The sequence below is a fragment of the Erinaceus europaeus genome, chromosome 12, assembly GCF_950295315.1.
Source record: "Erinaceus europaeus chromosome 12, mEriEur2.1, whole genome shotgun sequence".
Classification (NCBI taxonomy): Eukaryota; Metazoa; Chordata; class Mammalia; order Eulipotyphla; family Erinaceidae; genus Erinaceus; species Erinaceus europaeus.
In genome coordinates, this window is record NC_080173.1 from 69,466,011 (window position 1) to 69,479,734 (window position 13,724).

The 13,724-nt window shown below is 42.0% G+C and overlaps 2 protein-coding genes across 2 annotated transcripts in view; one reads left to right on the forward strand and one right to left on the reverse strand.

The window, feature by feature from the left end:
* LOC103108121 (C-C motif chemokine 15-like) overlaps positions 1-13,724 on the forward strand; it is a 290,207-nt gene that overhangs the window by 176,354 nt on the left and 100,129 nt on the right. The gene's annotated exons all lie outside the window — the stretch shown is intronic.
* Positions 6,463-8,552, reverse strand: LOC103108093 (C-C motif chemokine 4). The gene is made up of 3 exons (XM_007516954.3): positions 8,240-8,552; positions 7,426-7,540; positions 6,463-6,879 (listed from the first exon to the last, which is right to left on the reverse strand). The coding sequence occupies exons 1-3, from the start codon at positions 8,313-8,315 to the stop codon at positions 6,792-6,794; spliced, it is 279 nt and encodes a 92-aa protein (XP_007517016.1). The 5' UTR covers positions 8,316-8,552; the 3' UTR covers positions 6,463-6,791.

Below are 13,724 nucleotides of genomic sequence, written 5' to 3' on the forward strand. Positions count from 1 at the left end.
AACTTTACAAGAGTTAGAAACACAGGTGATACTTCTTGTAGGTCAAAAGAAATAAGTCTGATTGGTGCCAAGTCTCCTCCACCTGCTCTATGCCAAACCACCCAGAGACTGGAAACTGGACTCTGAGCATTTTCTGTCCCTCAGCACCCTCACTTTGGAAGAAGGTCTCCAAGCACAGGCTACTTCCATTCCCATGATAATGAAAGCCACCAGGACAAAAACCGTGCCTGTTTTCCTGTTGGTTCTGATGATCACACAAAGTCCAACCTCAATTTATACTGTTTGTGGCACCAGACAGGAAGGTGGGGGCAGTAAGGCAGTAGGAGTATAAAAATATAAGCTTTCTAGAGAGTGCCTATAGATGAACCAGTTCTTTATTCTTATTTTTTAACTTTTTCTTCTGTATGGGCATGGTTTCTTGGAGATGCAGATGCCAAGCAGGAGAATCAAAGCACGTTTTAGCCCTTTATTCTTTGTTCCATCGAACTTGAAATTTGACACTAGTTTTCCTGGTACTTTCAGGAGCTGTGGTCAAAGAAAAGGCTTTTCTCTATAATGCAGAATTATAGGGTGAGAGGTTGAACTATAAAGCTGGTGTTGTTTGTCAGGTGTTGTTTGAGGCCTTCTAGACATCTAAACACTGGAGGATTTGAGATGCTCTAGGAGAAAGGGCAAATATGTGGCTTAGAGCCACCTCCAGTGCTAAGATCCTTAAGGAGGTGAAGAATGTGGGCCACTACTTAACCACAAGGGTGGTCTGTGGTCTGTGGTAAGTATTCAGTAGATATTGAAGGAGATGAATGTTCAAAGGTCACAAGCCAACCAAAATCCTTTGGTCTTGAGAGACAGGGTTCATCTTGGTGGTTGGTGATCTCTGACCCACCTTACTCATACTGATGGGTGGGTGGGTGGGTCACATGGGTGTGCTAGAACTGAACTAGAGGAGAATATTAAATGTCCCATCGGAAGCTCAGTAAGAAGTCCTCTTTCCTAGAACAAATTCTTATAGAATCTCAGAGAAAGAGATATAGAGGCCAAACATCAACGACTATGAGAGTGAAAGGGGAATTTCTCTGACCTTAGTGGTCAGAGATGGGACAAACTCTTTCTAACAACCTATGAGGATACCTGGACAAGCTGCCCTAAGAACAGAAAAACACTAAGCAACAAGAGAGGAGAACTCAGACTGACAACCCAAACTATCTATAGTTAGTTCATGCCCAGCATCTCAGAATCTTTCCTTGCCTAATGGCTCTGGTTACAACTTCTAGGACTTTGATGAACAACAGTGGTGAGAGTGGCCATTTTTGTCTTGCTTTAGATCTTAATGGAAAAGCTTTCAATTTTTCACCATTTTAAGTATATTAGCTATAGGTTTGTCATATATGGCTTTTCCTATGTTGAGATACATCCTTTCTATTTGCAGTTTATTCAACCTTTTCATAATAAAGGGTTCTTGAATTGTGTGGAATTTTTTTTTTTTAGCATCAGTTGATATGATAGTGCGGTTTTTATATTTCAGTTTGTTACTGTGGTGTATTACATTGATTGGTTTGTGTTTATTGAACTATGCCTGAATTCCTTGGCAAAAGGAATCAACTTGGCCATGATGGATAATTCTCTATGTGCTGTTGAATTTGATTTGCCAAAATTTTGTTGAGAATTTTTATATCAAAGATATCGGTCTGTAGTTTCCTTTCTTTCTTCCTCTCTTTCCTTATCTTTTCATAGAATATATTTGGGAGGTCCCTTCCTATTTGATTGTTTTAGGAGAATTTAGCAGAATGGGTAGGTGGTAGTTCTTTGAAAGTTTTGTAGAATTCAGTGGTAAAGTCATCTAGGCCTGGGTTTTTAGTTTACTGATTTCATTTGTAAATTTTGGCCTATTTAAAAAATAACTACTACCTAAAATTCCATTACATGAATGATTTATAATTTAACAAAAATTCAATTGTTGACCAATATGTGATTTCCAATAAGTAATTGTTATAAAAAATGTGTTGTACAATGGGCCCCTTTGTGGGCCCCCATAGGACCTTGCCCTCATTGTGGATCAACAATGATAGAGAATGTTCCATCCTCTGAAGGGAAGCAGATAACATACTCTATCTCCACCTAAGGAAGATGGGTCCTGAAATCAGGGCAGCTTGGAATGTTGTTACTCATGACCACAGAATGTGAGCTCAGATCTACAGGGATGCAGAGGTTACATAGGTTCCTATGCTGAATATGGGCCCTAGATCAAATTGATAGGGTTTATAGTCCACAATATTCATACACCTTTCCCATATTTGAGAGCTACTCTCTTCCCTAATCCAGCTTTCTAACTCTCTTTCCTGTCACAGCATCATCTCCCCAGACAATAACTTGTGTCCACCTGCATATCAGATGTCAGGCTCAGGAAAAAACTAGTATAGTCATGGCCCTTTGGAATATAACTAAAATAGGCCTACTAGCTATCTTCAAACCCCCAAATCTTCACCTGTAATATTCCAGCCTTTAAGTTCATGATTAGTCAACAATATGTTTGGCTTTATATGTTAACTCTCTTTTCAGCCACCAGGTTCCAGATGCTAAGATGACGCCAACTGGACTTGACTGGGCAGACGATCGCACCAATGTGTCCTGGAGCCCCGCTTCCCCAGAGCCCTGCCCCACTAGGGAAAGAGAAAGACTGACAGGCTGTGAGTATTGATTGACCTACCAACACTCATGTTCATTGGGGAAGCAATTACAGAAGCCAGACCTTCCACCTTCTGCATCCCACAGTGATCTTGGGTCCATACTCCCAGAGGGTTAAAGAATAGGAAAACTATCAGGAGAGGGCATGGGATACAGAGTTCTGGTGGTGAAAATTATGTGGAGTTGTACCTCTCTTATCCTTTGGTTTTGTCAGTGTTTCCTTTCTATAAATAAATTTTTTTTTTAAAAAAGTGTTATGCACATATCATACTTTATGTTTATGTTGACTTGATTATATGTGGCTTTATGTAAATAATAATGAACAAATGCCTGAGCATTTACAAAGGATGTGGATACTGTAGATATAGACAGCACTGACAAATTATCCTCCAAAGAACATACAAAGTAAATAAATAAAAGACTATAGAAGTCTGTAAAAAAGCACAGACTTTTCACACATTGACTCAATACAATTTCAGCCTTGTTTCCCCAAAGTCAGAGTTTTAGTGGAATATGCCAAGCTATAGATTCTCTTTGGGATATATCCCAGTTAGGAACATGAGGGAAAAAAATACTCACTATAATTATGCAAAGGCATTTAATTAGCACAAATTACATAAAACTATATGATCTGATGGTTTGATGCTCTAGCACCAGGTCTGACAAAAAGGATAATTAGCTCCTGTAATAGTTTTGCTGATGCATGCATCTCCATGGAAGTTCTAAGGTTACTAAGGAGGGGCTGTCTTTGATAATAATGAGAGTACTTGCCCTTTATTTAAGCACATACTTGTATATCAAAAGCCCACAGTTTGCTTCCATCAGTATCAATCATGTCACACACACAGGTGAAAATACCAAGTCAAGAAAGGCCATGCCAGAGGCCAAGCAGTAGCACACCAGGTTAAGTGCACACATTACAGTGCGCAAGGTCCCAGGTTCAAGCTCCTGGTCTCCACTTGCAGGCAGGATGTTTCACTAGTGGTGAAGTAGGACTGCAGGTGTCTCTCTGTCTCTCTCACTCTCTATCTCCCCTTCCCTCTCGATTTCTGGCTACCCAATAAATAAGTAAATTATATATATATGAAAGGCCATGCCATGCAAACACTTCAACTCCACCTCAGACTCACTGATGCAGACTCTCCAATGGTGGTTTCCAAGAAAGCTCTCCAGATACTTTGCATACACTTGGAAATAAGGAAAAGTTCCTCACCTAATGAAGATTTCATTTCTTTGTGAAAAACAAAGCAAAATGCTCACACAAGAAGCTAATTTCCAATGATCTAATGGCAACTGCAAATTTAGAAATTTGGCAAGTTTCTATAACATACTATAACTTAAAAATGTCAGGTGTATGTAGCCGAAGTGTGTGTGTGTGTGTGTGTGTGTGTGTGTGTGTGTGTGTACGGCGCGCGCTGAGAAAGGAAACAGGGTCTGATAGGATAGCTCACTTGAATTGTGCACCTTCTTTGTCATGTGCACAACTTGGGTTTCAAGTCAAGCCCCCACTTCATTCAGTGTTGTGGTGTCTTTCTGTCTGAAAAAAGTCAGCCTGGAGCAGTGAAACCCTAGTCAGGGAGAGATAGAGAAAGAGAGAGAGAGAGAGATCTCCTTGGGGAACCAAGAGTCACAAGGTCCTGAGTTTCAGAAGGAACTAACACAACTTGGAGAAATGATTTCCCTGTAATGGTGCTCTTCTCCCAGTTAGGAGTGTTTCCATAAAAGAAAGGAAGAAGAAAGGACTCCCACTTATCATGCTATTTGGTTTACACCCTTATTTCCCTGAAAAAAATTTTTTTTGTAAATGTATATATTTTGCACAATTGTCACATACCTCATAATGAAACTATTAAAAATCTTAATGCAGTCACAATTTTGTTCCCCAACCCCTACATTGTTTTCCACTTTCCTGTCTTCCTAGACACAGTGGGAACCTAAGAGGTGAGGAGGTAAGGAGAGAACAGGTGGAGACAACTAGAAAAAGTTGAGTACCTGGGAAGGATGACAATGGAAAGCAGTTCAGGGTCATCCTGTGTCCATCGAGCTTGGCATCAGGACGAACTGTAGCTTTTTTCACCATCCTCAGCTCAACTGACACCTTGGGTTTTTGCTTCTGCTTGCTTGGGTCCTAGCCTCCTAGGAGAAAAGTACTGTGTCATAGGAGTGTCATGGAAGGTTATAGACTGGGGTGGGGTCGAGTAGGGAGAGGGCAGACATTTTGCCCTCTTGAATCCATGTACCAAGAACAGACACATTCCATCTGCAGAGGAATGGCAGGCATGGTAAGAGAGTGATAAACACAGATCTGGCTTCCAATACTTACCCATAGACAGTAGCTCTGTCCCCTGTCCTGCCAACTGACTCTACAATTTAACCTGGAGAAACCTCTACTAGAACAACAATTCAGCAGTTACCAGATCTTGGACTTCAGAGTAAGAAAAGGAAGTTTCACGAAAAGAGACAAAAAAGAGAAAGCAAGTCTTGTGCAATAGGCAAAGTCCCATGTTGTTCCACCACAAGAATTCCAAGCAGCAGTTTGTAATTTCAGAGTGAGGCATTTCTGCCTGAGGGCATCCAGGTGCTGCAGCCCTCCCTGAAGATGCAGCTCTGTGGAGCTGAGTTCCTTCCTTCCCTGGTACAATCTGGGTAGGAAGGAGTGAAGAAGAGGATTCCATTGCGAGGGAGCAGACCCAGATTCTGGCCCAGGCACTGTCTTCTTTTCTTATTGTTTATTTTATTTTTATTAGTGATTTAGTTTTGATTTACAAAACTATAAGGTAACAGAGGTATAATTCCACACCTTTCCCACCACCAGAGTTTTGTGTCCCCATTCCCTCCAGTGGAAACTGCAGTAGTTCTCCCAAGAACTACTGTCTATAACTATCTATCTATGCCACCCTGTCTGGCATCTCCCATGTTGCTGCAGAATGTCTATCTGCATTATCTTTTCATGGTGCTCCCCAAGTAGACCTATAGGCTCAGGCAAGTCATATTATTTTCCTGTGCCTCAGTTTCCTCATCTGTATATAACTGGAGATAATGATCCCTACTTCATAAGGGGGTTAATTTCTTGGTGTCCTCCCCCCACACACACACACAGTTCTGCTAAACTCTAACTTCTGGTGGTAATGGGCTTTGAACCTGGAATATTTGGAGGTGAATGAGGTATTACAGTGGTTATGCAAAGAGACTCTCATGATTGAAACTACAAAGTCCAGTTTCAACCCCCTGCACTGTCATAAGGCAGAGCTGAGAAGTGCTCTAGACAAAAACATAACAACCGGGGGAGTTGGGCATTTAGGCAGTAGTGCAGCGGGTTAAGTGCATGTGGCACAAAGCTCAAGGACCGGCTTAAGGATCCCGGTTCCAGCCCCCGCCTCCCCACCTACAGAGGAGTCACTTCACAGGCAGTGAAGCATGTCTGCAAGTATCTATCTTTCTCTCCACCTCTGTCCTATCTAAAAATGATGACGTCAACAACAATAATAATTACAACAACGATGAAAAACAAGGGCAACAAAAGGGAAAATAAATAAATAAATATATATTAAAAAAAAAAAACTTGGAACCTTTGGTGCCACAGGCATGATGATCTTTCTGCATAACCGCTATGCTGTCTGGGTTTAAAATCCTTATTGAAGGTGTGAAGTGAGGTCGATTCTCTGAAGCAGTTACCCTGAGGCAGGTATTAAGCACTCAACAATTGCTCATTCTTACTGCTTTTGAAAATTGTAAACTGTCCTTACTGATAACACCAGGCCACTGTCATCACTTAAACCAAAATAAAACACAATGAAATTGTCTACATTTTCCAAAGTTTTAATATTAAAACACATTGAACCAATTATATAATCGATGTATCCGCAATAGCAGAGAAAGAGTGAATAATGAACCGTCCCCATGGGAGACATGTGTCCTTTGGCAAAATGAACATAAATAATGGAAAACAACACCCGGTACAAGAAACACAGTACATAATGACATTAAATTAAAAGAAGGAGCAGGGATAATAGAGAGGCATCATGAGCTTGAAGAGGGCCCATCTTGCTGAGAAGCACTGGGCTCAAGTAACATTTCCAGGAGATCCCCAACCTCCATCTCAGAGCAGCTCAGTTTAGTTCCAAGTCATCCATGTATTCCTGGACCCAAGGTTCACTGGGGTTAGCACAGATTTGTCTTCCCCTTTTGGTCTGGAATCTGTGGAATGAGGAATGAAGAATTTAGAATCCCGTGGGGCCTTGGAGTCCATCTAGATCTCCCCTTTGCCTGTGATAGTGTTTCCCTCTACTTAACTACCATTCATGTTAAATAGCTCTAGTGGGTGGGAACATCCTCCTTGGAATGGTGTTGGAGCCAGGATCCCTGTAACTTCTATCCTGGACTTTGCTATAGACTCTGGGGGTTCCCAGATTAGGAGCTAATGCATCCTGCCGTCAACATGGATATTTCTCCCCACTCCCTACTGAGTAATGACTATTAAAACATTCTCCCAAGCATAGTCTAAAAAACCAGTCCACACGTTCTGAATTCTTTTTTTACTCTGGGTTTCTGATCTAGAGACTAACTCCCTCTTTCTCAGCTCTACCCAGTCCCTTTCCAGGACACTTTCTGACCAGTTCTCATGAAGACATCAGCCCTGAGACCTGACTCCCTACTGCTTAACCCCTCACATCCCAACTAGGCTCTCTTTTCTGATCCTGCCCTCATCCTTGCCTCCAAGATCACCGAGAAGTTAATACTTACACCACAGCTGGCTGGGAGCAGAGGCTGCTGGTTTCAAAGTAATCCATCACAAAGTTTCGAGGAAGCTTCCGGAGGGTGTAAGAGAAGCAGCAGGCAGTGGGAGGGTCTGAGCCGACTGGAAGGAAAGGCAGGGATGAGACTGAAGCTCTATAGGAGCTGTTCACTCTAGTTATGGATACTCACTGGGTAGCTCCGTGGAGCTACCGGACCCCCAGCTAAGGTTCTTTGTATCTAATCCCACCCACCCTGGCTGGGAGACTTATTCTGAAGAGAGGACAGCAAGAGAAGATCATGAAACAACTCTAGAGTTGAAACTGGCTTGATTCTCAGAGCACATGGCATGCTACAGATGAGGAGACCAAGGCACAGAGAAAGATTTGCTTTACAAAGACTGCTAGTTGCTATTCCTTAGAAAACAACAGAAAGTTGAATATCACTGAGAGCCTACTAGAGTATAGTTAACAGCAGACTACTTGGATATCTCGCCAGGTCTTTTTTGGCCCATTCCCAGATGCCAGTGTTGTACCAGCCCCAACAGAGGAAAGTGGATGCTGCCCAGATCATGACTCTAGAGGAAGAAGCTGAGGGTACAGGTGGTAGCTCACTCAGTTGAGTGGCACATTTTACAATGCTCAAGGGCATGGATTCAAGCCCTCTCTCCACACTTGCAGGGAGGGAGCTATACAAAAGGCAAAGCAGTGCTGCAGGTGTCTCTTTTTCTCTCTGTATTTCCCCATTTCCTCTGAACTTTTCTCTGTCTGTATCCAATAAGTAAACATTTTTTAAAGAGAATAAGCTGAAAGAGTGGACTTACTTGGTGCTGAGAATGCCGGGGAGCAGAAGGCAGCCATGAGCATGAGCAGAGAGAGGACAGACACCCAGAGCTTCATGGTTGTCGAGGAGGAGAGGCTGTCCAGGAGTTGAGATCACAGAGTCCAGAAGCTTCACAACTTGGTTGTGCTCTGTGCTGATACTGAGTTGAGAGCCCTTTTTTATAGGAACTCTGAGACCTGGGATGGAGGTTGGGGAAAAGGAGGGTGAGTGGAATTTCCAGGGTACAGATGATGTCATGGTGCTGATAAGGAAACTAAAGAGAAATGAGAGTGGGGAGCTCTGCACAGTTTCTCCTCCCCGGAGCGATGTCACCATAGAGGAAAGAAGGAGGGGGAGTGGAGGAGAAGTGGCTACACTCTAGAGGGAAGTGGTGCACCCAAAGCAGAGACTGAGACTGGGGAAAGAATTGCGAAATGAAATTTTACACCTTCTGGAAGGAGCTTGCAGATGAGCACCATGCAGTTATCTGTGGTTGACACCTCCAGAGTCTTTATGTCAGTTTCCCCAGAGTAGCCACAAGCCTGGCTGCCAGAAGGAAGGGGATCAGGACTTCCTGGGCCTCCTTCTGCCATGATGAGTGACTTTAGTGCCCCACATGTATCCTTGGGCACAAAGAAAGATTTCAGCACTGAATGTGCAGAAGAACCCAGAAAGAAAATTCAGGAGCATTTATAAATTCTACTTAATGAGTATTTACTATGCACCACACACGTAGATGACACTTAATTCCACTGTACCCCCAGGGGGTATGATTATTCCCTCAAGACAATAAGCATCAGAAAGCATATCAGAGCTCACTGGTTATCTCCAGGCACACAACTGCTAAATGTCAGTGCCAAAACATGAATTGAAATACACTGATAATGATTGGGTCAAAATCTCTATTCAAGAAGCCAGGAAATAACCCAGCCAATAGAACAAGGGCTCTATTATGCATGAGGCTTTGGGTTCAAGCCATAGCACCACATGGGAGCATCACAGCACTTGGGCAGGCTCTGAAGATAGTGAAACAATACTGTGGTGTCTCTTCTGTTTTACTTGTCTTTTTCTTACTTTCTTTCCCTAAAATAGAAAAGAAAGAAAAAAAATTTGGCCTGAGTAGCAGTGGAATTCCACATGAATCTCTAGCACTGTATCAAATATGTAAGCCTGTCTTCAGCTCAACCATTCTCACCCCCAACCCCCTTCACCGTTTGCCTCTGGTCTGAGAAAGAAGAATGAAGAATGAAAAAGAGGGAGCCAGATGTCCTGGTTGCTATAGAAATAGAGAATAGGAGGGAGTTACAGCAGCAACTGAAGTTACTTAAGTTACCTTACCTTACGTAGGGGACTAAATAAAGCATCATCTTACCTCATCAAGACCCCCTTCCTGAACACACAGACACAGTACTTCCTTCTTTACACCCTGTCACTTTTTTCTTTGTGCCTTGCTCCAAATATTCTGATCTTCACTAAGCTCAGATCACTTCACTCATACTCCATCATCAGCTCTTAATGTGCTATGATTCCTGATATCATGTGAGTGATTATCTCTCATGTTTTTTTCTGGCTGGTGAAATTTCATCATTATGCATAAACAATCTTGCTTCAAAAGAAGAAGAATGTGTCTTGTGTCTCCCCCTAGAATAAACACAGTTTTTCATTTTCTTTCTTCCTTCCTTTCTTTCTCTCTCTTTTTGACAGGATAGTGAGAACTTGAGAGAGGAGGGGAGATAGAGAAGGAGAGAAAGAGAGACACTTGCATATCTGCTTCACTTTCTCATGAAGTGTGCCCCCTGCAGGTGGGGAATAGGGACTTGAACCTGGGTCTTTGAGCATCATAATATGTGCACTTAACCAGGTGCACTACCACCAGCCCCTTATGCATAACATTTTTATTCAGTACAACTAACTTATTCACCATTTGCTCTTTGTCAGAGCACACAGAGCAGAATGAAACTTCATCTCTGCCATCAAAGAGTTTTTAGTACAGTAATGGTGTTGACATGACAGAATTAGGTGTCATGTCAGAGTTAGAAATAAAATGTCAGAGAGCCCACAGGAGAATTATGTTATTCCTTGGCTATAGGAAGACAGTTCCAAATCTAAATCTTACTGCTTGTTAAAGAAGAGGTCTTGCCATTGAGACCTCCTGTGTCTAAATGAGTGGGGCATGTAGATCTTTAAGTAGGGATGGGGGATTATGAAGATATCTGCTCTGGGACATTAGGAGTATTGTGATAGATAAAAATGGATAATTGCTTGGATGGAGCTTGAAGGAATCACGTTAAGTGAGATAAGTCAGAAAGAGAAGGATGAATATGTGATGATCACACTCATGGACAAAAGTTGAAAAAATAAGAACAGAAGGGAAAATACAAAGCAGAGCTTGGACTGAAGTTGGTATATTGCACCAAAGTAAAAGGCTCTGAGGTGGGGTGAGGGGAAGGTTTAGGTCCCGGAACATGATGGCAGAGGAGGACCTAGTGGGGGTTGAATTATTATGTGGAAAACTGAGAAATGTTACACATGTACCAACTACTATATTTTACTATTGACTGTAAACCATTAATTCCCCAATAAAGAAATAAAAAAAATCAAATTAGAAAAAGGAAATTAAGAACAGAAGGGAAAACACAAAGCAGAACTTGGACTGGATTTGGTTTATTGAACCAAAGTGAAAGGCTCTGGAGTGAGGGGAAGTGTCCAGGTCCTGGAACATGATAGTGAAGGAGGAACTAGGTAGGGGATTAAAGTGTTATGTGAAAAACTGAGAAATGTTACACATGTACCAACTACTGTATTTTACTGTTGATTGTAAATCATTAATCCCTCCAATAAAGGGGAAAAATGGGTAATTGGTCTGCATTGAGCCACAAAATGTGTTTAATTATGGACATTTGCTTCCTAACCTTGATTTGATCTTTGGCTCAGATCATTTATGAGAATCCCAACAATGTTGCATTTACACCAGTGAAATTCTACATCATGGAGGTCAGGTGGTGGTATACCCTGGAGAGCATACATGTTATAGTGTGAGAGGACATAGGCTCAAGCTCCTGGTCCCCACCTGCAGGGGGAAACTCCGGGAGTGGAATAAAGCAGTCTTGCAGGTATTCCCGTCTCCCTCTCTGTCTTCCTTTCCCTCTCAATTTCTCTGTCTATATCTAAAAATAAATAAATAAATTCCTATGAAAAAATTGCATATGAAGAATGCAAAGGATGTGTGTGTGTGTGTGTGTGTGTGTGTGTGTGTGTTTGTGTGTGTATATACTTAGTTAAATCAGCTGCCTCCAAGATTTGTACACTGAAGTATTGAAAAATGTTTTATGACTTTTCCAACAACCCAGTAGTAAAAATATAAGAAATGCTTCTAGATTACCTGACAAAAATAAACAAGTTCATATGTTCTCTAGAGTTTTTGCTGACCTTTCTTCCAACTGAATTTTGAATCTCCCTCTGTGTTGCTATAACCCCAAGCTACTTCAATCACCTCACCTATAATATAACTATTTGGTTGTTTCCCCTGTAGAAAGTAAACCCCTCAATGTTGAAATCATATTTACAAGACTAGGTGGTAGCACACCCAGTTAAGCACACATAATACTATGTCCAAGGACCTGCACAAGGGCCCAGGTTTGAGCCTCTGTTCCCCACCTTCAGAGAGGACACTTTACAAGTGGTGAAGCAGGTCTGCAGGTGTCTTTCTCTCTTCTCCTTCCTCTCAATTTCTCTCTGTCCTATTTAATACAATTGGGGGAAAAAAAGAAAAAAATGGCCACCAGGAGAGGTAGATTCATAGTGCTGGCCCTGAGCCCCAATGATAATAAAAAAATAAAAGAAAAAAAACCATATTACACTATCTTTGTATATACAGTTATGTGTTCAATAAACACTTGTTTAATGTGTCCAGAGAGATTCCAATATACCAGTTTCAATATAGGGGCCCAGAGATAGTTCAATCGACCAGTTTCAATAGAGGGGTTGTTCTAGGTATGGATGTGAACTCCAGACAAACTCTTTAGGTAAGGATAGTAGGAATGAAGTGGGCATTCTGACAGTCTACCCATAATCTGATTCCTCACCTTAATTCCTTCCCATCTTTTATCCTCACCCCACACCCAGTAGTTTTAACATTAGGAATATTACTCCTGGACTCATTTTTTTCCCCAGTAGAGGGCTGTGAGAAGTAAAAATAAAAGTCAATAATGGTTTTTTTTAAAAAAGATTTTATTTATTTATGGGAAAGACAGGAGAGAGAGAAAGAACCAGACATCACTCTGGCACGTGTGCTGCCAGGGATCGAACTCAGGACCTCACACTTGAGAGTCCAAAGCTTTATCACTGCACCACCTCCCAGACCACTCAGTGATGGTTTTAGGGATCTTCATGTGCATTCTGTGAAGCAACTGTCACTCCAGGGCAAGGAAGACTTTCACTTCCCCTCTCGTGGAAATACAGAGGTTTCACCTCCCACATCGTTAACTGGAATGGTGTTCATCACTCCATTGTGGGCTCTTTCACAGCCGCTTTGTCATCTTGTCCTCCCAGTCTCCCTAGGCTACAGGCAGCACTGGCAGCCACAGCTTTAATATGACCTCTAGCCAGATCCCATAAACCCAATACAAGTTTGAATACAACAAATGGCACTCAATGATTTAACAACTGGGAGCAAGTCTAACCTCATCAGATAAAGAAAGAACTGCAAAAGCTGGATAAGGGCAAGAAACTGGCTCACTTAATGATGGCCTTTTTGAATAGTAGGCTACCCCATCATCTGGGACTTTAGTCATGGAAACCCTGAATTCCCACATAGATATGATGGGCCTAGTCCTCTAATAGATCCTTCTCTCCACTATCACTGGCCACTTCCATCAGGAACATCATGATAAGCCTTCTTGTAAGCCCTCTTGTAAGCCTCTCCTTGAGCCTCTCCTTGAAGACCTTGCTCTCACTGCAGAGCAGCAATGGTAGGGACTGCCCCATTCTCTGAAGGGAAGCTAGGCCACCCTACTCTGCCACTCAAGGATGATTGGTCATGAAATGAGTACCGCCTAGAATGTTCCTAGCTGTGACCATGGACTGTGAGCTCAGATTGACAGGAACTCAGAGGTTACACAGGCCCTGTGCTAAATAGATATGGGCCCTAGGTCAGATTGATTAGATTCATAGTTTAAAGTATTTATGTAATTTACTCATGTTTGGGAGATACTCTGTCCTACTCCAGCTTTCTAGCCCTTTTCTCAACTCTGACATCATCTTCCCAGACAATATTTTCAGTTCACCTGCATGTTAGCTATCAGGCTCAGGCAAAAATTACTAGTCATGAGCCCCTTAGGAACACACCTAAAATAGACTTTATAGCTTCTTCTCACACAAAGACCCCTAATTTCATCTGCTCTACTCCTTCCCTTGGGTTTATTTATTAAACAATTTCTCCTCCTTTATATCTTGCCACCTTTCAGCCACCAAATTCCAAGTGCTAC

Excerpts from the sequence above, each read along its gene's own strand:
- LOC103108093 (XM_007516954.3), bottom strand. The coding sequence starts at position 8,315 with ATGAAGCTCTGGGTGTCTGTCCTCTCTCTGCTCATGCTCATGGCTGCC. Across the intron at positions 7,541-8,239 it reads CCCGGCATTCTCAGCACCAA|TCGGCTCAGACCCTCCCACT; the intron begins GTAAGTCCACTC and ends CTTTCCTTCCAG. Across the intron at positions 6,880-7,425 it reads TGCTCCCAGCCAGCTGTGGT|ATTCCAGACCAAAAGGGGAA; the intron begins GTAAGTATTAAC and ends CTCATTCCACAG.